The 25,608-nt window shown below is 36.3% G+C and overlaps 1 protein-coding gene across 2 annotated transcripts in view; it reads right to left on the bottom strand.

The window, feature by feature from the left end:
* Nucleotides 1-25,608, bottom strand: part of LOC136152894 (sulfotransferase 1E1) — a 113,096-nt gene that overhangs the window by 47,029 nt on the left and 40,459 nt on the right. Inside the window, exons 2-3 of one of the 2 annotated variants that reach the window (XM_065914410.1) lie at nucleotides 11,116-11,153; nucleotides 7,550-7,611 (exon numbers count right to left, since the gene is read on the bottom strand). The exons of the other annotated variant lie outside the window; for it this stretch is intronic. Coding sequence (XP_065770482.1) covers nucleotides 7,550-7,595 — 46 coding nt within the window. The 5' untranslated portion in view covers nucleotides 7,596-7,611; nucleotides 11,116-11,153. The remainder of the gene's footprint in view (nucleotides 1-7,549; nucleotides 7,612-11,115; nucleotides 11,154-25,608) is intronic. 2 annotated transcript variants of the gene reach the window in all.

Genomic DNA, 25,608 nt, shown 5'->3' with positions numbered 1-25,608 from the left:
GATAAATTAAGTAGAACTAATTGAAATCTAATATCTATCCAGTCAAAGCATTATAATAATATATATTTCAGAAATGTCACAATTGGAGGTATTAATGAATGTCTATATCATATATAAAGTTTAATTTTATAACATTACACCACTCTATAGGGCTTCCCTGGTGGCCCAGCAGTAAAGAATCCACTACAATGCAGCAGATATGAGTTCGATCCCTGGGTCAGGAAGATTCCCTGAAAAAGGAAATGGCAGTCCACTCTAATATATTTGCCTGGGAAATCCCATGGACACATACATGAGCCTGGCAGGCTACAATCCATGGGGTCTCAAAGAGTCAGACATGATTTAGTGACTAAACAACAACAACACAGAGTTCTATAAAGAACAAGCTTAAGTAAAACCATTTGCAATTTCAGGCATAATCATGTATAATTCCATAAGTACAACTCAGTTATAAATAGAAGCTCATTTATATTTTTCTACATCACATTCTGTTAACCATAGAATCACTGTTCATTATCTGGCATGTCATTTCACTAACCCCAGTTGTCCTTGAAAAAAACGAAATCCACTTTATTCTCTTTTGGATGCCTACTAAGAAATCATACTCACCTAATAGTTTTCCCTTTTAATAAAAGAATACCACTGTGTTGTATTCATGTTTAGCATGAATCAAATGTTATCATTTGTCAAATTGTATTTTTCAGAAAACTCTATGAAATCAACAGCATTATCACCTACATTTTGCATATAAGGACACAGAGACACAGAAGTGGTAAGGAACGCACCCAACATTCTTCACCTAAGAGGTGAGAGAACCAGAATGAGTGTCCCAGAACCTATGCTAATTCTTTTTCTTTGTAATATGTTAAAATCCTCTTTGTTTTGTTTAAGTCAGACTTATTAAGGCATCCTGTACATAGAGTAAAATTCACCATCTTCCATAGGCCAGTCACTACCCACAGGTTACATTTTCTTCTTTTACAACAGTGGTTGTCAAACCTAGTTCCCAGATCAGTAGCATCAGCATCACTTGGAAGTTTGTTAGTCCACTCCAGTCTTCCTTTCAGAAGCTCAGTAGGGGGTGAGAACCACAGTGCATGTCATATTTATCAGAATTAACATCAGCATCGCTTTAATATGTTGAAGTGAAACTGGTACCTCACCTCTGTATTCTTCGTCCCCCACACTCTTGACTCCAGTGTATACTGAGAAAAGCTATCAGGCAGATCCCAATTCAGAGACACTCTACAGAATATCTGACAATGGTTCCTCAAAATTATCAAGATCATAAAAAAAAAAAAAAACTGTCACAGTTGAGAGGAGCCTAGGAGATATAAGAACTAACTGGAACAGAAAAAGATCTTAAGTAAAAAACTAAGGGAAAGGGCTTCCCTGGTGACTCAGTGGTAAGGAATCCACCCGCAATGCAGGAGACATTAATTTGATCCCTGGGTCAGAAAGATCCCCTGGAAAATGAAATGGCAACTCACTCCAGTATTCTTGCCTGGAAAAATCGATGGACAGAGGACCCTAGTGGGCTAGAGTCCGTTGGGTTGCAAAAGAGTTGGACATGACTTAGCAACTAAACCACTACCATCAAGGGAGTAAAAATCAATATATTAATGTTAACTAAGGTGCATATATCAGCAACTGAATGGGCCTGAGTTTGAGCAAACCCTGGGAGACAATGAAGGACAGGGAAGCCTGGTGCTGCTGCAGTTTATGAGGCCACACAGAGTTGAATACAACTTAGTGACTTAATGTATTAATACTGGTTCATTCGCTGTAACAAATGCAGTGTGGTAATATAAGATTGTTTTGCCAAAAGTTTTGCTTTTGTTCTAGGTTCAAACGATTCGTTAACCAACAAAACTGCTTGCTAAACACTATAAAAAATTTCAATATTTCATAGAGGATTATTTAACTTAATTTCAATAAACAATCATTAGAAGAAAGGAAAAATAGAAATAGAGAAAAATAGAAGCACATACATCACCAAATTGGGATGACCAATATCGAGAGTCAAGGACGGGGCTGGGAAGTCCCTTGTCAACAGCAATCTGGAGTTCCAATCAGGAAAAGAGTCCCAAACAGTGCTTCCCCTCCACAGGTGAGACTTCAGATTGCAGTGTCAGGGGCTCATGCTTTTAAATCCAGGCCACAAATTGATACCATCATCAGTCTGAGTGCAAAATTGCAGTTCTGGTTTTACTTTAACATTTTTATGTTTCATCTTGTGAGTTAAGAGAACTTCCAGACCCCAGGGTTTAACCCAACCCTCAGGGGCTGGGGAAAATTCCAAGAGCCATTCTCTATCTTATCTAAAGTGCCTCTCATCTCCCTGGTAACAATCCATGCACTCACAAGTCAGCAGAAAGCTAGCAAGTCATCAGGGACGTGTTCAGACAGATCAGAATCAGATCAAAGACCTATTTTGCTTTCTTGCCTCTGAAGCCTGAACAAGATTGCTTCCATTTTAGTTTCCCTAAGAAAGATATCAGAGAAAATTAGATATGGGGTATGTGGGAACTCTCTTCACAATCTTTCTGTAAATATAAAACTGTTCTAGGGCTTCCTTGGTGACTCAAAGGTAAAGAAATCACCTGACAATGCAGGTTCAATTCCTGGTCCGGGAAGATCCCACATGCCTCAGGGCATCGACAGGCCGCAACTATTGAGCCTGTGATCTGGAGCCCGGGAGCCGCAACTATTGAGCCCATATGCTGCAACTACAGAAACCCATGTGCCCTGGAGCCTACGCCCCATAGCAAAAGCCATCGCAATGAGAAGCCTGCACACCTCAGTCAGAGAGCAGCCCCCACTCTCCTCCACTAGAGGGAAGCCGGTGCATCAGTAAGGGCCAGCACAGCCAAAAACAAGCAAGTAAATACATTTAAAAATGTTCTCAAATTAAAAGACTACTGAAGTAAACAACAAAATAAGAAATTAAAAGTTAGAAAAAAAAAAAGAGAATAATATGTCAGAATAAGCTCAAAGTATAAAACTCAATATTACAAACAAAAGAAAATGGAAGAATTCTTAGAGAAAAGAAAAGGTCTTTTAATTTTGTTTTTGAGATAACAGATTAAAATTGAGGAAGACAAGCAAAATAAACTAAGAAAAATATCACACACATAAACAGTATTGGATATGAGAACAAGTGATTTGTGAAGAGATGAGACATCTGTGAATACCTTTTTTGCCAATAGATTTTAAAATAGATTAAACTGAGACAGTTTTGACAAAATATAATTTTAATCAATAAGTACAAAGATAAATATCAAAGCATTAGGTTTTAATTAAATTTCTTTAATGATTATTAAATACTATACTATTACAATGTAAAAAAATTTAATAAGCACTTACATAATGCTACAACTATTAAATAAATTTAATAAACAATTTAAGACTTTACAAAAAACAAATATCAGATTTAATTATTTTACAGGGGATGTCTATTAAACATGCAAAGAAAAAATATTCGTTAATATTGTTTTAAATTTATAATGGTGTTTAAATTATGTTCTCCTTGATTCCAGTAAGCAGAGCTAAAACCTATAAGGATTTTTAAAGCAAGCAGCAGAACCGCAGAGAAGTAACATTGAGAACTAAATGGAAAACTAGACTTCAAGATTTATTATAACTCTGAATACCTCTCTGAAACATATTCAAAGTGCTAAGGAAATTCAAAGTTTTCTTTCTATGTTAGGTATTTTTTGAGCATTCCAAAAGAAAACATTTTAATCTTGTGTGTAGGAAAAAGTCCTCGTATGGACTGGGGGCAACCTCAAAGTATCATTCTACCTCCTCCTGTCCTCTTGTCTTTCTCCTCCACCCCTCCTCCCCACATCTTCCTCATCCTTCTTCTTTTCTCTCTCTCTCATACACACTCATTTACTCACACACACATACACATATTCACTCGCACACACACACAGCTAAGAGAGATTCAATCCCCTCTCTACCTTATAGGTTTGAAAAGGGACAATAGATCTATTTAAATTTCAATCTTCTTCTTTTCAGGAAAAATATCACTTCTGACCAGTAGGTGGCATCAAATAGCTATGAAATATGCTTGCTACTGTGGCTGCTAAGTCACTTCAGTCGTGTCCGCCTCTGTGCGACCCCATCCCTGGGATTCTCCAGGCAAGAACACTGGAGTGGGTTGCCATTTCCTTCTCCAATGCATAAAAGTGAAAAGTGAAAGTGAAGTCGCTCAGTCATGTCCGACTCCTCGCGACCCCATGGACTGCAGCCTACCAGGCTCCTCCGTCCATGGGATTTTCCAGTCAAGAGTACTGGAGTGGGGTGCCTTTGCTTTCTCCATGAACTATGCTTAGATGACTGCAAAGTCAGAGAAAAACTTTAAAAGGTCATGCAATACATTATCTTTCCTTAGTTAAGGAGATGAGGACTCTGCATCTGAATTGAAATAATATTACATAGACCTTTTAACCTTCTTTAAGGATAACTTGTTAATCATTAAAGAGCATAGCAAAATGCTTCAATTATAAATTCTATAATTAAATATACAACTTTATCATGTGAATTAGTTTATCTTTGTTGAAAAATAGCATTGCTAATTTCATTTGTTCAGACATTTGTATCATCAATGGGTAAGGTCCCGGACATTTTAAATCATTAGATACTAGACATAAGAATGCACAAATAAATTTCCCATCTATATGCGTGTCTCTGTTTTTTAAATTTAGGTCGAGGCCATGAGGCTAGGTATGATGAGCAGCTAATTTAATTTCAATCAATTAAATGCTATCAATTTATGGGCAAGTATCTGATAGCTCAGACGGTAAAGCGTCTGCCTACAAAGCGGGAGAGTCAGTTCGATCCCTGGGTCAGGAAGATCCCCTGGAGAAGGAAATGGCAACCCACTCCAGTACTCTTGCCTGGAAAATCCCATGGATGGTTGAGCCTGGTAGGCTACAGTCCATGGCGTTGCAAAGAGTCGGACACGACTGAGCAACTTCACTTCACTTCATATTTCAAGCACTGCAAGATACTGATTATGCAGTGATAGCTATCCTTGCTGTTAAAGAATTCAGAATTGAGAGGAAAGACAAAAATGTAAATAGGCTGCTGAAAAAATACAACACTAATCTCATGAAAATTTAACACTTTCCAGAAGACCTCAGAAAAGGATAAGCTGACAAATAGCAGAGGAGAAGTGATGCCAAAGCAGGAGTAGGCCAGCAGAGCTGGGATGGAGTGGAGTAATACAAAATGAGAATATTCTAGTTGAAGGAAATAACATACATAGGGATGCAGGAATGAGAGTCTCATGAATTCTTGAAATCAAAAGAAATGTGTTGTGGCTGTATCCTTGAGAAAAGAATGGGTGTGGAAAGTGGTGAGAGATGAGGCTCAAATCATGCGGGGATTCATAGGTGAGTTTAGATTATTGACTAGTATCATGTAAGCAGTGAGGAGCCAATGGAAAAAAGGGTTTCAATAAGTTGTTCAGTTGCTAAGTCATATCCAATTCTTTGTGACTCCATGGGCTGCAGCATGGCAGACTTCCTTACCCCCACCACCATTGGCTCCTGGTTTCAATAAGACAGAAATTATAATTAGCTTTGATTTTTTACGTGATTTCTTGGGCTGAAGTGTGGAACACAGACTGGATAGGAACAATATCAGAAGCAGTGAGAAGCATGAAGAGATTAGACTATTCCAGTAAGTTGATGGTGTCTCACCTAGGAATGGGACATTTGGTAGGTAGACTCAAAAATAGTTAATGCTAGATAGGCTGTTGAGGAAGGAGATGGTATGATATGCAGACACCTGGACTAAGCAATGGAGAGGATGATCTAGGTAAACAAAGCTAGTCTCAGGCAGAAGGCAAGATGCTCCTTTTAGACCTACTAAATGTGAGATGCCTCTATGGCTGTCCTGACCCTCACCCTGGAGTTCATCCCAGGGAAAGGCATTCGCATTCAGGCATGTGTTTTTGTCTTACTCTCCACATCCAAAGGATTACAAAGCTCAATATGTAAATCCCTCTATAAATCCTCTTGAAACTATTCAGCTCTTTTCATCCCCACCAATCCCCCTTAAACATTATTATCTCTGATTTGTTGTTGTTTAGACACTCAGTGCTTTTCTGACAGCTCAGTTGGTAAAGAATCCGTCTGCAATTCAGCAGACCCCGGGTTGATTCCTGGAAGATCTGCTGACGAAGGGATAGGCTACAGACTCCAGTATTCTTGGTCTTCCCTTGTGACTCAGCTGGTAAAAAATCCACCTGAAATGCAAGAGACCTGGGTTCTATCCCTGGGTTGGGAAGATCCCCTGGAGAAGGGAAAGGCTACCCACTCCAGTATTCTGGCCTGGAGAATCCCATGGACTGTATAGTGGATGGGGTCGCAAAGAGTCAGACACGACTGAGCAACTCGCACTTTCCATCACTCACTCAGTCGTATCCAATTCTTTGCAATCCCACGGAGTGTAGCCTGCCAGCCTCCTCTGTCTAGGGGATTTTCCAGGCAAGAATACTGTAGCGAGCTGCCATTTGCTTCTCCAGGGGATCTTCCTGACTCGGGGATCAAACCTGCTTTTTCTGAATTGCAGGAAGATTCTTCATTTACTGCTGAGCCACTGGGAAGACGTCTTCTTTTATTTTTATTTTTTTCCATTTATTTTTATTAGTTGGAAGCTAATTACTTTACAATATTGTAGTAGTTTTTGTCATACATTGACATGAATTAGCCATGGATTTACATGTATTCCCCGTCCCGATCCCCCCTCCGACCTCCCTCTCCACCCGATCCCTCTGGGTCTTCCCAATGCACCAGGCCTGAGCACTTGTCTCATGCATCCAGCCTGGGCTGGTGATCTGTTTCACCCTAGATAATATACATGTTTCGATGCTGTTCTCTCGAAACATCCCACCCTCGCCTTCTCGATGTCTTCTTTTATTTGGATAACTGCAAAAGGCTCTGAACTAGTGTACCTGATTTCATTCTCCATTTGCTGCAATCTCTTCTCTACTCTGAAGCAAGAGTGAGTTTTTAGTACATAAATCTGATCTTGTCACTTCCCATCATAGTCCTACTACTTAAAACCTTTCAATAGCTTCTCATTGTTTTCAAGATTAAAACCAAATCCCTAAATTAGTCTGCAAATCCCTGAATGACCTCATTTCTGTCCTTCTAGTGACAGGTATCATCTTTCTCTACTCCTTCCCCTTTCTCCTCCACTCCAACAAACACTGGCTTCTTTTAGTCCAGCATCCTCATTCTCCTTCAATAGGCTCTGAACATTATGCTTTGTTTCACCAAAAATTCTATTCAGTAGCTGTTTCAACTCTTTCTCATTCTATTGACCACAGCTTTACAAACCAGTTCCTTAGGAAAAAAGCTCTTCCTAACCTATTTAGCTCAAACACTTTCACAGGTCCCCATAGCACCACACCCCTCTTTTCCTGCAGTTGTCAAAGCTGCACTTTTGTACGTGTTTATGCAATTACAATCACATCTCCTGATCTACCAAGCTTCAGGTTTCAAGACTAAAGACTAGTTCTGATTTAACTCACCTTTGGGTTTCCAGAACCTTGTCTGACGCTGACAGATTGGGAACATAGATACTTCTAACTTCCTGAAAGAATAAATATAAGCAGAGTAGTACACTTTATGTATAGATATGAAGCTTAAGAAACAAGCCTGAGTGAGTCATATGATTCAGGGATCTTTAGAATAAAAATAATAATTGCAGTTATAGGAGTGAATCAGATCACTTAAGAAATGCACAAGGAATGAAAAAGAAAGAAAAGGAGAGAAAGAAGGAAGAAAGAAACTCAAGGCTGTGTTAATCACTGTTCTAGTTGTTATAGAAACAAAATCTGTGTTTAAACAGGAAAGAAATCTATTTTAGGAATTTCCAGTGTGTTTTAGAGAATCCAATTCAGAGATCTAGGCCTGGAAATAGACGGGAACAGCACTAAAGATTACAATGAGGGATTTCTAGGGAAATACTGAAGTTCACACAGATTCTGCCACTCCACTAATACCAAAATAAACACCAGAAATCTTGCCACTCCAGTCGGCACAGAGCTAGAGTCCTCATCAGGAGGTTAATGCCCCAAATATCTGCTTCCTCATCTTCACTGAATTTACGATTCTAGCACCTAGAAAGTGTTTCTGATAGGTGTAACCTCACCTAACTACATGCCTCACTGCAGTAGCAAGGGAAACAGAAAATAAATGTTCAGGCCATTATCTTGATAATTTGCAATATAAGACATTATAAAAATATAGAGATATCAGTCCAAAGAAAATAAGTACTCCCCTCCCACAAATAAATACATGCTATGACGGCTCAGAAGGAATTGCTGAGAATATCAATATATATGGTTAAGGAAGCAGAACTATCTAAATAAACAGAGGGGTCAAGGGGACAGCCAGGAAGATATGTCACTAGAGACAAAATCTGGGAAGAGTGTTCTTTTTTGAAATATTTGTTTATTTAGCTGCCCCAGGCCTTAGTTGGGGCACGCAGGATCCATGTGCTGCAGTGCATGGACTCTGTAGTTGTGGCCCGCAGATTTAGTTGCTCTGTAACATGTGGGATCTCAGTTCCACAACGAGGGACTGAACCTGCATCCCTTGCATTACAAGGCAGATTCTTAGCCACTGGACCACCAGGGAAGTCCCAGAGAAGAGTGTTCTTGAATAGGAGGATCAGTAATCTCAAATGCTACAGAGAAATTTAATAGGGTACAGACTGAGGGGTATCCATTGAGGACCAGCCAGGAGGTCATTAGTCACCGTGGAGGGGCCAGTTTCCCGGAATAATGATGTAGAAGGCAAATTGTAGTATATCAGTGAATGAGTGGGAAGTAAGAATACAAAGAAAATGTAGGATGTTATTCAAAAAGATTGTTGAAGAACTAGCAATGTGTTACGGAATTAAAAAGGCTTTGCTGTTATCGCTTCTCCCGAAGGGAGAGATCTCAACATGTTAAATGGACCCATTAAAGCAGAACAGTTGAAAATGTTCAGAAAGGAAGATATTAGTAGGGGAAAGTCCCTGTTGTGATGCTCAGCAGAGGTTGAAGACCCAACTTCAAGGAGGAGGAGGGATACATGTTCTACCAAAAAGGCAGCAAAGGAACAAAAGAAATATGGATGAATGAATTTGCAGATTTGTTGGCAGGAACAGTGAGAACAGGTTTGGTACAGTAGGCTTTTGTTAAACAGAAGGTGGGGAGTGTTGGAAATAGAGGATTGGAGAGTAGCAAGCACATTTATTTCTATGGGCAACACCCACAATGCAGGTAAGTTTGGAGCACAGAAATGTACAAGGCCATCAGCTGCACGGTCTTATGGTTCTCTTCTGGAGGGTTCAGTAGTCTAGCTGTTAGTATAAAACATTCAGCCTAGGGGAGCCCAACAGGACTTCCTGTAGAGATGAAAATGTTCTTTTCTGTACCTAATACAGCAACCACCAGCCACATGTGGCATTTGGTACTTGAAATGTAACTAGACAGAGGAGGTACGTTTTTCATATCTTCATTTTAATTACTTAAAATTTAAGATCTAAATAACCACACACAGCTAGGGGCTAGGTTATTACTCTGTGTAGATTGAGAGCTGGAATTTTGCAATATGGCTTGAAAGGACAGTGGAACAAGGAAGTTCAGAATATTGGCGATAGAATGGCTGAATGGACAATGGATTCTAGGTGACTTAGAAAGTAGTTAATGGAAAGAAGGCAAAACAATGGTGTTACAGAAGAGATCCCTTAGCATACAATTGCAGCTGTGGAAAGAGCTGAATAAAAAGGCTATGTGGATGCTGAGGAGATTAAGATACAAAGCTAACCTATTCAAAGTTAGCCTTTTAACAGTGGAGGAATTCTAGGTAATTAATATTTATTGTCTTAAAGCAGAGGTAAACCTTACAAATATGCTACAGAAGTGAAGTGAAAAGGGATTTAGCAGGGGGTTAAATTTGGAGGTTGAATTAACATACACACACTACCATATTTAAAATAGATAACCAACAAGGAATACTGTATAGTACAGGGAACTCCACTCAATATTCTGTAAAAACACTTATATGGGTAAAGAATCTGATGAAGAATATCTATCTATCTATATAACTGAATCATTTTGTTGTACTCTTGAAACTAGCACAACATTGTAAGCCAACTATACTTCCAATAAAATAAAATCTAGAAAAAAAGTGAAGTGGAAATGGTAATGAAGAGGTGGAAGAATTTAAATTGTGGCTCTTGTCTGGACTAGATAACTCTCCCTGTTGAGAGTTAGGAGCATGTTGAATCGGTTTTGATTATTTACAGGACTGGGGAGGGGTCACTACTTGCATTTAAGGGCAAGTCAAAAATTCCCAGTACCTTGAGATAACCAAAACAGACTCAAGTATAAAGTTTGTCTTTCTTAATGTCAATAGGACTCTCATAGAGAATCAATGCCTTGGATTTTGGATGAGTCGTGTAGGAATATTGAATTAACTCTTGATAGAATTTGGAGGCAAGAGGAGGATTTTTATAAAGAGGTCATCAGTCTCAGTTAGTTTAGTTTAAGATATTAGGAGAGTTAGGAGTTTAGTAGATAACAAAAGTTATCTACTTATCAGATGGTGTAAGTTCCAAGGGATCAGATGTTTGACACCAAATGAAAATTTAGAAGTTTGTAAGCATACTAGAAAGTGAGGAAAATGCTAACCCACTTCTGGATCATGCATGAAAAGAATAGTTATACTGCCTTAGGTGGATTATAAGAGAAACATGCATCCTTCTAGTGAAAATCAGATTTCTTTCAAAGTATTTGAGGGCATTTATTTAAAAGGTGGACAGCAAAGGAAAGTTATTTATAGTTAACATGAAATTGCATGAAGCAGCAGTCTTCAAATTGATAGATTCATCTCTAGGGGTTCATGAACATGTTCTGAGGGCTTTGAGACAGAGGCACATTTAAGAAATCATTGTATTTTAGATATTCAGTTTTCAAATGTACACTTCCTTAAACTGCTCCATTCAGAACACATGGTGGAGGTACCTGTCATGCTGGTCTTCCTTTCTTATCTACTCTTTCACAGTAGCATTCTTTCTAGTTAAAGGAAAATAAAGCATACTTACGCCCAGTCCAAATCTAACCATGGAACATTTTTCCAAAACTGTGGGAAAAAAAAAAAGAAAACAACTTTGGGGCACATAAAGAATCAATTAAGACTGCAGGTGTCAGCAAAGCCTCTTTTAATCAAGGGATCATAGACCACACAATGCTTATTAAAAGAAGCATTTTCAATACAATTTTACCTTTTTTCTTATAACTACTGACATAATAAGTAAAAATATACTTTTGATCAAGTATGTAAAAATAACTGTATTTTAATACTTAGAAAGGCATTTATGATCACTGAAAAATTTTAAAAAACAATTTCAAGGTATTAATATATTCCTATCATACTCTAAGAAAGTTATAAGACAAATTGCTCTTATCCTATACAGACAAGTTTACATCCAGATGAGAGCAGAATTGAAAATCCAATCAAAACACAGGAAAATTTTTCTGAATTTATAATAGTTTCCTTGGAGAATTTCATAGAAACTAGAGAGAGAAAAGGAAACAAAATTAGTAGCAAAAGATAACATCTTCCCTTCAGATAAAGTCTATATCTTTACAGTTAGATGAATTAACTATTTTAGAAACATTCTCAAAATGAGATTACATAGATAAATGAAATCTAATTTTCTAATTTTAATGTTTATATTTAGAATTTTAATATTCTTTATTTGGAGGAAATATTTCCTTATAAATAATTCAACTCTTCTTAGTTGATGCTTAAATGTAATACTTTTTTTCCTGTCTTGATCACTTTCACAACTAAATTGGCCTTCTGTTTGAATCAATCTATCATAGATATATACTCAGACCAATAAATTGCTTATTTAGAGTTGTCTTAGAATTTGAGCACTCTGAGATTTTTTTTATTGTAATATAGCTGATTTGCAATAGTATATTAATTTCAGGTGTACATTCTCTGAGATGTGTATCAGAATAAGTCCTGCTCTGAACGGCAGTTCTTCACGTGCACCAGATCTGTGGTTTCCCAAGATTCATTTCCCTCATGTCCATAGACATCCTTGTCCACAGAAAAGTTTCTTAGAGCAATTATTTGTTCTCTCATATTTTACAGGACATGACACATATTAAACTGTATATGTTTTGAATAAGGGAATCTTCCTTTAGAGAAGAAGTATACAAAATAGAAAACCATTTGATTATAACACCTTATATATCATTTAAACCTATGTTTTTATTCCACTTCATCACACTATAGTCCAATGTAAGACAAATTAAGATTCTGAGCCACAAGACCACATCCTACACGAAGGTGAGCAACCTTAATTGTAATTATTAATTGCAAAATAGGAAGACTTTATGCAGATGATACTATTGTAGAAATATCTCTAAATTGATTAAAGTTTTCTTTGTAAATAAACAGAAACTAAGCAAGAGGAAATTGTGTAAGGAGGAAATGTTATGCATCTAGATTAGAATTTTCATTTGAAAAAGAATTAATTATTTTGATCAACTGAACAAGATGTAAGAATTTTCTACCATACAGATGATTTGGAGAGAAATTGCCATTCAGCTTTCCCAAAAGATTATATAGAAAGGCTGAATTAAAAAATGTCAGGCTCAGGAGGAATTACAAAGGGCTTCTAGACCAACTAGTTGTATGCATGGGATACTTCTACATCTTATTATAATTCTTGAATACTGTCAGTATTAGGCATCTCAGATGTTGCAACATATGCTGAATAAGGCAGACACTCCAAACTTTACCTTCCCTGTTCCTCAACCTTTGCTTTCTTCCCCAAAACTCCTACATCTTCTTACCTATTGAATTTCCTTTCCTTCTAGTCCCATTTCCCACATTTTCAGGTTTGGGTCCAAAAGGAGAGGTAAGCTTATTTCAGGATGTCATCACAATTTAGCTACTCACCAAACTAAATAACTGATCCATAAACAGGTAGTTATAGAAGGGGAATTTGAGGATGAAGCCTAAGGGATCAATGAAGGTTTTGGAATTTGGGGGACAAGGCATAGTACCAATGTCATCTGGTTAGTGAAAGGAAAGAATGGATTTGAACCCCATGGGACACATGATGAGATCAAGACAAAAATACATTTTAAGATGGAAACACTAACCTCAAGAGAAAACCTTGGTGAAACATATTTCCAGTGAAGATTGCTATGATCCTCAACAGCTGCTATGGTTCCTTGTTAGTCATTTATGGGTGTGGTATGATCTATGGTTGCTAATAGACATGTCAACCATATTTAATAACTGCAATTGGTATGTGAATATAATTTCAACTACCACATTTAGAATTAAATGTTCAGAATGAAAGTGTCATTTTTTTCTCATTATCTGCAACAATCAATTCATGTCCTTATTCATATAAAGGGGCATGATAGTATTACTATCTGTTATGATAATAATTTTACTTTCTTTGTTTTTTACCCAAAATATTAAAGAGTTAAATTTAATTTTTATGAGCTTATTTTTCCTCAGATTCTGAGAAGATTAAGTTTATTAGAGTCTGCCAAATTATGTTTTTAACTGTAGTGAACTAGCTATATCAATATTAGTAGTTCAGCAATAGAATTGAATTCTATTAGACTAATTTTTTTAGGCTATGTAATTTAATTAGGTATTTTTCTATCTCTTTTCTCTTCAACGCTGTAAGATTTCAAACTTAAAACATGTGAAATAATTACATTTCCCCTTTAGATTAAAATATATTTAATCTATGTTATAGAATCAGTCAACAGTTTTTTTTTTCACATCTATCCATCTAATTTTGGCTGAATAAAGCTACTGATATTGGAGACTTCGTGTCATTGAAATACACCTAACAAATAGTTTCCTTGTTCTAAATCTATCTTTAAATAATTGCCAGTGCATTCAGAAAATTTCTAGGAAGTGCATTGCGTTCATTTTCCAAGCATTTTATCTGTGACATCTTGATTTCCTAATGTGTCATTTTAACCCTCCTTATTATTTCAAATTTATGATTTTATGCCAAAAACATAAACTGTTTTTGCCACCATTTATCTATATTTTAACCCTTTTTATTAAAATTAACATCATTTTATAAAGAAATTTCCATAAGTTTTACATGCTTAGAGATCATAAAGCAATTAGTATACTTTGAACTTCACACATCCAAACACTAACTTTATATTAGTAGAGGTAGTAGAAATCAAAATGAGAAAAATAGATTGGACTTCTTAAAAATAGCCCTAAGAACTTCAGCGTCTTGGTGTAATGCATGATTTTTTATTATTTAGGAATCTCTAAATTACTTTGGGTAATCATATTTTATTTCTTTTAACTATCAGACCAAAACTTCAGGCTTCTAGATACTTAGGGTGCATTAAATGACGAACACTAACAAAGATGCTTGTTTTCTGGCACTTTCATTCTAGGCAAATGTGGGCAGACTGTAAACTTTTGATAGACATATTTAAATTACACTTTAGGTTAGAAGTGGTATAGGCCACCAAAAAGACAAAAAAAGAAAAGAAAGGAAAAGAAAGAAGGCTTAAAGTGATCAGTATATTGAGATGTTCAGGAAAAAATAAAGCTGAGGAGACCTCATTGTGAGAAGGCATTTGCTAAATGGCACATGTAATTATCTTTATTACTAATTTATTTATGATTTCAAGAAACAAAGTATTTCTGTAAAATTAGGTCTAACACCAGTGTAAATAATATTTTATAAAACAATAGATTTGATCATTTGGACACATTTCAAAGTTTACAATTTTTATTTTGTTATTTTCAAGTTCCAAGAAATATTATAACACATGCATACGGAATAGTTTGTTTGGTTTTAGACAAATACTAAAAGATTATTCCTGTCTACATACCATCCTGACACAGTTTGAATGTAATATTGAATGGCAAATTTTTGGCCAAGAGCTCAAGTCACATTTCAATTATGATATTATCAGCTGGGTTCAGCTGATACAGTTCTATGCAGTTCAGCTACAACAAAACAGTTAAATATTTTCCACAGAAAGCTGCCTAGAACTTCAAAAGATTACTATAGACTATAGTATACTATAAATTCTTTCTCCTCTTTTCCTATTTTTCTTTTCATATCTTCTTATTTTATTTTCCTATACCCTCTTTATTGGCTAACATGCATACCAAGCTTCAGGTTGTTCATCATTGAATGATAGAATCATTAAAGGAGTCTGGTTGATAGGACTAGTATGCACTGGAAGGACAAATATACACAAATAACTATTATTTGCACAGTATTAGCACTTTTATTTTAGACCTATAAGTTCATCCATAATAACAAATTGGAAGTTGCTGTCTCTGGTGTAAATAATAATAATAATAATGGTATATATATTTCAATCCAAGAGAATATTTTCATGTTTTAAATATATATATTTCTATCCACATCTATTTAAAAATATTGCATCCCTATTAGGTATAGCACACCCTGAGTGTTATAAGAATGAATATTAATGCTTAACCTGTCAAAGAAAGGAAGGAAGGAGGGAAAGAAGGAAGGGAGGGAAGAAGAGGTACATATCAAGGGAGACAGGCTGCACAAAATTCATTGTTATAGACATTACAACCTTATAACACCTTAAATACCTTAATAGAAGTCCAATGTACTATGAGTGTTTAGAAAGAGTATAAATTAATTTAAAGTGAAACAATCAGGGAGAGTTTTGTGGATGAGGACATACCAAGGAACAATGAATTTTAAGTTTTTCAACACTTCCACATTTCAGATATATTTCTAGGTCTTTTTCTTTTTCAAATTTTACTCCCCTTTATAACAGCCCTAGGAGTCATCATTACCTTCATCTTCACCTTTCAGTAAATAAAATTCACAAAATATAACTCTCCTGAATCACACAGTGTGTTTTCTCTTCTTCAGAGACTACTATTCTATGAGAATATCTTAGTGAGACATCATAAAGTCACAGTCTGTGTGACAATAGAAAATTGAGACCCCTCTAGATTACTGTTGATGGCTTTTCTAAACATTTTTAGTCCTCATTCTAAACAATTGCTCCTGGGATCAACTCTGGCAATTGTAGCTAAACTTCTTCATCTTAAATTCTTGTGAATGTATTGTCTTCTTCTGTCCTCCCTATGGATATTTACACAAGATTGTTGAATTTGTCAGAATTTTGTCACCACTTATTGATTTCAGAAGAGGACTTCAATGTAGGGGAAAGAAAAAATAAAAGCACTTATGTGTATATTATTATAACTACCCCTAAATTCTATCAGCTAAACTCCAACAGAATCTTACATTATTTGTCTTGACCTCAACCTGCTGTTATATTCTGTAATTTGCCACCTTTAAAATCAGAACTACCCATACTCTGTTATATCTAGCTATATTCAAGTTCCCCAGATCCTTATTTTGAGGTTCCCAATTTTTAGAAGCCAAAAATCAACTATTAGGTAAACATTTTTCACATGTAAAGGATATTCTTTTACAGTTCAACACCTCTTCAAGCTAAACCTTGCCAGTCAAGATTTTGCTAAGGTTTTGTAAAAATAAACAAGGCTAAACACGTTTTTAGGAGTGACAAAAGAATGAAGAAACGTCTGCATTTTATTTTAGATCAAAGACAAATTTTCCATCTTGCCTGAGAATGTCAGTATAAGGAGCTTGAGGTTAAACTGAGGTCTATTTTATCCCATAGCTCATTTTTTCATCATGTTTCTTTCACATAAAGATGAGTATATTTCAGTAGTTTTGAAAAGAGGGTCGCAAAGTCAGAGAGGTGAGTAAACTGAAAGTAAGTTTGAGAAGAAGCAATCAGCTATTGAATGAAGTGCAGATTGTGTTAAGGAGAGTGTTATAAGATTGATCAGAGAGATGATTCTGTTTCACTCCAAATATGAATAATTAATAGTAAGATGTTTGGACACAATTCACCAGGTACCATGTGACTGACAAAGCGGAGAGTTGAGAAGATAAAAGAAGCAAGTACAAGTTCCACAGCCTCATATAGAAGATGGAATTGTATCAGTCACGTCCATATAACTAACCTGCAACAATTACTTATTCATCTGCAGTCTCCTATATCACTGCCTATCCATCCATCTTAGTTCTAACTCTTTTTGCTTTTAACTTTTTATTTTACATTGGAGTATAGAAGATTAGCAATGCTGTTACAGTTGCAGGTAGACAGAAAAGGCTTCCCGGGTGGTTCAGCTGGTGAAGAATCTGCCTGCAGTGCAGGAGACCTGGGTTCAATCCCCAGGTTGGGCAGATCCCCTGGAGAAGGGAATGGCTACCCACTCCAGTATTCTGGCCTGGAGAATTCCATGGACGGAGGAATCAGGTAGGCTAGAGTCCATGGGTTGCAAAGAGTCAGACACGACTGAGCAACTTTCACTTTTCACTTTCACAGAAAGAAAAGGGACTCAGTCATACTTAAGCATGTATCCATTCTCCCTCAAACTCCCCTCCCATCCAGGCTGCCACACAATGTTGAGCAGAGTTCCCTGTGCTACACGTTAGTTAGTTGCTCATTTTAGCTGTGTCTTTGTTAGTTGTTCATTTTAAATATTAGCAGTGTGTACATGTTGATTCCAAACTCCCTACCAACCCCTTCCCTTCATCATTTCCCCCTGAGTCTTAGTTCCAACTTTTGCATTTTCTATTCTATATGTTGTCTAGACATGAGTTCAAAATTCACATGTGAGTTTAATATCCATTCCGCCTTTGTCTTGGGGCTTTCCTGGTGGCTCAGATGGTAAAGATCTGCGTGCAATGCAGGAGACCTGGGTTCGATCCCTGGATCAGAAACATCCCCTGGAGAAGGGAATGGCTATCCAATCCAATACTCTTGCCTGGAGAATTTCATGGACAGAGGAACCTGGTGGGCTACAGTCCACGAGTCTCAAAGAGTCAGACACAGCTGTGCAGCTAACACTCTTTCATTGTTTGTCCTCGTAGACTAGAGGACTCAGATTGCCCTTAACTGCCCAGCATTTACCCTGACCAGCTGCCCCAAATGCCTTGGATAGAAAATCAAATAACAACAAAAGAGTGTGCCTTATCTTTTGAAAAGTTTCATTAAATTATTGTGCTTAAATGTTTAGTCAATTTATTTATTAAATTTCTGACTATGTGCTCTCCTTTTTCCCATAGGTTTTCAGGAAGGCATCCAAGATGAAAGTACCCTTGGCTTTTCTCCTACGTCTTCTCAGGAGGGCTTCTAGTTTTCCTCAGAGTGGCTCTGTGTGCCCTATTGGTTCATTATATTACTTGTCCAGTTGCTTTACCTATTTTAACCATAGATTGAACTGGGCTCAGGCAGAGGTATGTATACATGATTTTGCTTATAATTCTAAGTCCTCCTCCTCATGCTCTGCTTCTTTCAGTACACTTATCACACCAAAAATTGGAGATGGAATTGTTTTATTTTATTTCAGCAAAATGTGCACAACCATACAAATAATTGGGATTACATTTTCTGCTTTTTCCTTCCCAGGGTTTATGTCAACAATATGGCTTTCATCTTCTCACCATCCAGAATGTTCAGGAAGCCTCTGCCATAGCTGTTTTAATAAAAAAAAAAAAAAAAGCTTCCAACAGAATGAAAATATCTGGATCAGATTAGACAAACCTATTCAGGTATTGCTAAAGTATTTTTCTAAGAAAGGATATATATTTTTTCTTTGTTTCCTACATGAAGACGGTAGTAATATGGGCCTACCAGTCAACCAAGAAACATATGCTCTTGATCTCTTGACTTTTGTAAGATTTCCCAATTTAAATTATAAACTAAATTCCACATATTTAAAATTAGCTATCTCAATAATTTGTGGAGAGCCTGAATTTCCTAAACTTCTGTTGGCAATCTAGGTGCATCTGGTAGGTCACAGAGTTTTTTCTAAGAAAAGCATAATCGGTGTACAATGTTTTGTATTGTGTGAGTTTATGGATATTATTTCTGTGAACCAAATCAGCATCATCTCTGCACTATTTGCCAGATACTACTCAGATATGTTTTAAGTATTAAAGAAGATTCTATGTGCATTTATAACCTCTAATCCACTCTGCCTGAACACCATTATTTTATTGCTGTATTACATAAATAATTCTATTACTCTAATGATATTATATAAAATTCTGTGGCTATTATGCTATTATAGCCAGAATATTCTTCTGAATATTCAACTTAAGGGACACAATATAAATACGGGAACATTAAATCTTGACAAGCTGTAAATTTTATCAAAGTATTTTTGACTTCTGTTCTTAGGAACTATGATCTCAGTATTCTAACTGGTGTTTTTTCATGTGTTTGCTCATTCATTAAAAATATCATATTAGTTCAGTTTCTCTGCATAGTAATAGGTATCTATTGATCAATTGCTAATTTACTTTTTATTACCATCCAAATTATAATTTTCTCAGCTATGAGATAATATAGCCAATGAACTGCACTAGATCCTGTAAAGGTAGAGTTCTATATCATGCCTTACAAGTTATAAAAACTCTTGCTGTGTCTTTTACACACATTTGCATTATAATATCACCAAAGAATATTCTATCTTGGTAATTCTCAAATTGGTAACAAAAACTACCCCTCTCTCCACTGGGGAGACATTTTCTTTCAGAATAGCCAGTGGAAAATCATTCATGGACCTAGATATGGACAATATATACCACTAAAGAACCAACAAGTCACAATAAAAAATGAAGATTGTGTGGAACTTGTAGCAGCAGAAGATGAGAATATGTAACAGTAATAAATTTTTTAAAAATCTGAGTTGCACCAACAAGGCCTCTTTCTAGCTATTTGCTCTAATATTTTTCAAAATTTTCAAGGAGCCATAATTATGTCAAAAAAGAAAAGGTTCCTTTATCAAATATGCTTTTCAAATGCTACATTCTATAATCTTTCTCTAGGAAATTTATAAACACCTTAGTGACTTAAAGGCTCTGAAAACTACAGTTTAAAAGAAACCTGTAATAGTCTTTAACCAACACTTTCCATATATATTTGATCATAGTTCTGTTTTCTCTCCTAACCTGGTAACATTTTGCACAGTAGTATTTAGTTTGCAAAAATGCAGATTCAGATTTATCAGTTGAGTACTGCAGGGGAAAATGTAGGTAACAATCTCAGGACTGTTGGAAAACCGCTGATTATCACACAATTTTTCGAATTTGTTTTATTTGGAATTCTTGAGGTAGAATAACCTTCAGTGCCAAGAAAGGAGGTCCTTCTTGTGTCAAAATGTGTAAGTCTCCAGGGGTTATAATTTCTAATTCAGTCTTCTTGGAATATGAAGAAAACTCCATCTAATGCTAATGACTTTCAGAGTTATAGGGATAAGAACCCCTTCCATGGTGCATGCAATATAAAAATATTTCTTTAGTGAGTTCTTTTCATAGATTCGAGAAGTCTTTTTTTCTTTTTTCAGGTTAAACACTTCCTGAGCAATGTTTCTTATGTGATCAAAAGCCAAAGAATCAATCCCACTCCTGGGCATACACACCGAGGAAACCAGATCTGAAAGAGACACGTGCACCCCAATGTTCATCGCAGCACTGTTTATAATAGCCAGGACATTGAAGCAACCTAGATGCCCATCAGCAGACGAATGGATAAGGAAGCTGTGGTACATATACACCATGGAATATTACTCAGCCATTAAAAAGAATTCATTTGAATCAGTTCTAATGAGATGGATGAAACTGGAGCCCATCATACAGAGTGAAGTAAGCCAGAAAGATAAAGACCAATACAGTATACTAATGCATATATATGGAATTTAGAAAGATGGCAATGATAATCCTATATGCAAAACAGAAAAAGAGACACAGATGTACAGAACAGACTTTTGGACTCTGTGGGAGAAGGCAAGGGTGGGATGTTTCAAGAGAACAGCATCGAAACATGTATATTTTCTAGGGTGAAACAGATCACCAGCCCAGGTTGGATGCATGAGACAAGTGCTCAGGCCTGGTGCACTGGGAAGACCCAGAGGAATCGGGTGGAGAGGGAGGTGGGAGGGGGGATCGGGATGGGGAATACATGTAAATCCATGACTCATTCATGTCAATGTATGACAAAAACCACTACAATATTGTAAAGTAATTAGCCTCCAGCTAATAAAAATAAATGTAAAAAAAAAAGACAGAGAATCTTAAAAATAGGTATGATTCCAAAGCACTTCAAGTCTCAAAGTAATTAATTATATGAGCATTATTATTGTATAATATGAAACAAACTCAAAAAACAAAATTCACAGAACATATTATTCATTTCCTATGGGGGATACATTAACTTCTGTATCTGATAAACACACCTCCAAGCATGGTACTAGGCATTAAAATTAAGACCAAAAAAGATTCTTGCTCATGTTATAATGGAAAAGTCAGAAAATAAACAAGTAAGTAAAAATGTGCTATGACTGCGTGTGTGGAAGTCACTTCAGTCATGTCCAACTCTTTGCAACCCTGTGGACTGAAGCCCACCAGGTTTCCATGTTCATGAGATTCTCCAGGCAAGAATACTAGAGTGGGATGCCATGCCCTCCTCCAGGGACCTTCCCAACCCAGAGATCAAACCCATGTCTCACGTCTCCTGCATTGGAAGGTGGGTTCTTTACCACCAGTGCCCCCTGGGAAGCACCAGACTATAGGTAACACGTAGATGTGTATTATCTGCATTAGAACTGTCTCAGATGCTAGGCATCCCCTTTACCAATAAATGGAAGTCTATCCATAGCCTATGCATCCTGATTTGCTGCTATGCATCAAAAATTAATGACTGACAGATCATAAAGCTACTAATTATTTGGTTTATTAGGACAGTGAATTGAGATAATTTCTATCCATGTTTGAGTAGGGTTTATATTATGAACATCTTCAAATTTCTACTTTTAAGTAGCTCTCTGAATTTCTTTCGGAGATAGTGATTTTTCTCCACTGTATGTAGTCTTCGTGAGAGGGCGTGTGCACACACCTGATTTCTCACTATGGAAGTGCAAAGAACCAGATCCTAGTTCTCTGTACTTTGTTATGGGCAACATGACCCAGGCTTGACAATGAGACCTTCTCTCCTGGAATCAAAAATCTTTATTGAGTAATTCCAAGTGAAGACAAAATATTAGATATTATGGCCCAGCTATTGTGTAGGTTCAGACTATTCTAGTTAGGATCCCTTGCTATTCTGTTCTATACCATTCAGAGCTATCTTTCCAATTTTCCTTCTGAATCCTCCTTTCCAATAACCTTTTGCTTAAGATAGTCAGATATTGTTTCAAGGGTTTGTAATCAAGAACCAAAAACATGCAGTGTTTGAAAAGTCCCTGACTCCTTAGTTCTAGTACAAAAATAGAGAATTAAGGTGGAAAGAGAGAAACGATGGCCATGAGCCTGGAAATGGTGAAATTTCAGATTAGGCACTTATCTATATTTTCTCTGACCACATAGCTGGTATTCACCAATACCACCAAGAACTGAATAATGTTATGTTGCCGAGGCCCTCCCATGGCACTACATCCCCTACAAATGCACACAATCCAGTCCCTTTCCTCCTGTCCACCAAATTCTGTCTGTCTTGTGTCTTTTACTTGCATAATTCTAAAATCTTCTAAGTTACTGAGTCTGAAACAAAAGCAAAGTTTATTGAGTATGGAAAATCAATTTATATCTTGATAGGGGTAATTAGAGGCTTCCCTGCTGGCTCAGATGGTGAAGAATCTGAGTGCAATTCGAGAGACCCTGGTTCTATCTCTGGGCTGGGAAGATCCCTTGGAGAAAGGAATGGCTACCCACTACAGTATTCTTGTCTGAAGAATCCCATGGAGAGAGGAGCCTGGAGGGCTACAGTCCATGGGGTCACAAAGAGTCAGACATGACTTAAGGACTAACATAGTGGTAATTAGGTGAAACAAACTAAGATGAAGTTATGATTTTTGGTAAAACACCCATTATTATTTCACCTAATCATATCTACACAGGAATTCTCTGTTATATGTCTTTTGCTTGTTTCATAAGTTTTGGAGTCTTACATATCTTTGGTAATAGTAAAAAGTATATACATTTATAAGCCCTTTCATTTAGAATATTGGAAGAAAGAGAATAACATCACAAAATTAAGCAAAGTAACTGAAAGTGATGAAAAAACTAAGGACTTTGAGTTAATCCAAACTTATGGTGGAGTAAGAGTAAAATCCACAACTAAAGAAGAAAAAAAAATAGAAAAATTTCTTTTCACAAATGTATGTTCATAATTCATTTTATTTCTTTTTATTCCCCTTTGTGCATTTCTCCCCATCTTTTCTTTCATTGCTTCTTTCTATCCTTTATTTTAGAAATTTTCTTTTCTTATTACTGTTAATATTGGTCTTCAAAATGATCAAACCTAATGGGCAGGTGGTCTCAAAACCTTAAACTTTAACTGACTGAAATATGATATAATTACCAGTAAAACTGAAAGTCTTGATTTATTACTTTTTGAAAAGTTTTGATAACTTGTTTGATATAAAGTGCTTTCATATTTAAAAATCTTATCAAATTGTCATACTTACCATATTGGTTGCAAGATGCCAAAATAGTGACAATTTCTTATTATTTTAAAATCCCTTTGCAAAAGTTACTGATTTAAGGCTGTAATGTCAATAATACTCCAAAACACTTAGGGAAACTATGTCTATGACAATTTTCATTCTCCAATGTAAATATACTTTAATCAGTGAAAAATAGCATTTGCTTTCCATTCAGTCGATGCCTTCATTCTTGTGTTTGGCTTTCTTGTTCATTGCTTTTCTCTTTACTTTTTTTCCAGAATCATTCACCAGAGAAAAGCTTGACTTCTTTTCTGATGGTTCCCTTGATATTCATCTCCTTCCTCATTTCCTTCTTTCCCAAAATCAACAGCTCCTAACAAAATCTGCAAACTGAGCTTGATTAAAATATTTCCGTAAATGGACACTGAAATACTGTAAATTGTCAGGACCTAAGTTTCAGAAATATTTAAGGGTCTGTGACTTAAGGTAAAGAAATAGCCTGCCACAGTTTCACAGATACCAGCAGTAGACTGCAAATACTGAACATAAGACAAAAGATTTATTGGACACAGGCAACCACAGGAGAGTATCGGCATTTGCATTAGTTTACCCCGTTCTTACAGTGCTGTCTGAAGAGGGCCAGGTGATGATCTGTATAGACAGTGGGCTGTACTATGGGGAAGAATTGCAAATGTAAGGAACTCAGTTTTTTATAATGAACAGCCAGCTTACCTGAGTTTTACCCTGCAATGAACCATGATCTTTATTACAAATGGACAGAAGACATATCCTTTGGCTGAATAGTGACACTATCTCTGTCTATCTAGTACAGTTATTTAAAAAAAAAAAAAATCTTTGGAAAAATGGTCCAAAACAAAGGCAGTCAATGATTCTATCTGCAGGACATGAGGAAAAGCAAGATTGGGGGACTGTTTCTCAATATTCAATGAAGGCCCAGCATAGGTATCCAAATGCTTCTGTGAAGATAGATTCTGTTACTGTTCAGCGGCTCAGTTATGTCCGACTCTTTGTGATCCCATGGACTGCGGGACACCAGGCTTCCCCATCCTTCACCATCTCTTGGAGTTTGCTCAAACTCATGTGCACTGAGACAGTGATGTCATCCAACCATCTCATCCTCTGTCGTCCCCTTCTCCTTCTGCCTTCAATCTTTCCCAGCATCAAGGCATTTCTAATGTCCCCTCATTTTTAAACTAGTTTTTATTTTTAACTTCATATATTCTCTTTCAAAATGAATTCTGGATTTTAATATTGATTTGTAAGAAATTTATAGAAACAGTTGCTTGTTAGGCATATAACACAGGTTCCCAACATTTCTTTTCCAATATAAACTGGCAAAAGAAGTTATTATAAAGCAACAGTAATGTTTCTTGTTTGTCTGTTTGAAAAGAAGAGAAATGGGAGCATGGAAAAACCATTGCCCTTATATCTGTAGAAGATATAAGATAAATATTATATCCTGCATTACCCTCTCTCCAAAATGGGAGCATGACACTAAAATAAGTCTTTATAAAGCAAGTATTATGCTTAAAAGAAACTGATAAAGCCAAAGTTTAAATCACATATATAGTACAATTTAAGATAAAGATTTATGTATAACATAAATTACAAATGAACAATTTAAATTAAACATTGTCAAAAATTATGTGATGCTTTATTGAATTTAGAGACTGTATTACAGAAATTGGTTGGTTGTCAACAAATTTTATAACTTTATAAGTTAAAAAAAGCCCTAATATTCTAATTAAATTAAATAAAGTAGATACTGTTCAGACTAACTATTTCTTTGTTTTGAAGAACTCTAGTAAACTGTACAACCTACCTGACTGAGACAAGGACATTTTTAAGAACCTGCATTTGACATACCACAGAAGAGCCATTGTTTTCTAGATGGTGGATGCTTCCTTACCTTGAGTGACCTGTCAGTATTATCCAAGATGATGCAATAGCTTTAAGGTCAATTAAATGTCCTTGACATCTGTCTCTAATGTCTCCTTAAACAAAGATCGAG

Source organism: Muntiacus reevesi, chromosome 22 (assembly GCF_963930625.1).
Source record: "Muntiacus reevesi chromosome 22, mMunRee1.1, whole genome shotgun sequence".
NCBI lineage: Eukaryota > Metazoa > Chordata > Mammalia > Artiodactyla > Cervidae > Muntiacus > Muntiacus reevesi.
The sequence above is the reverse complement of the archived record's forward strand: the minus strand, read 5'-3'. Positions and strand labels throughout refer to the sequence as shown.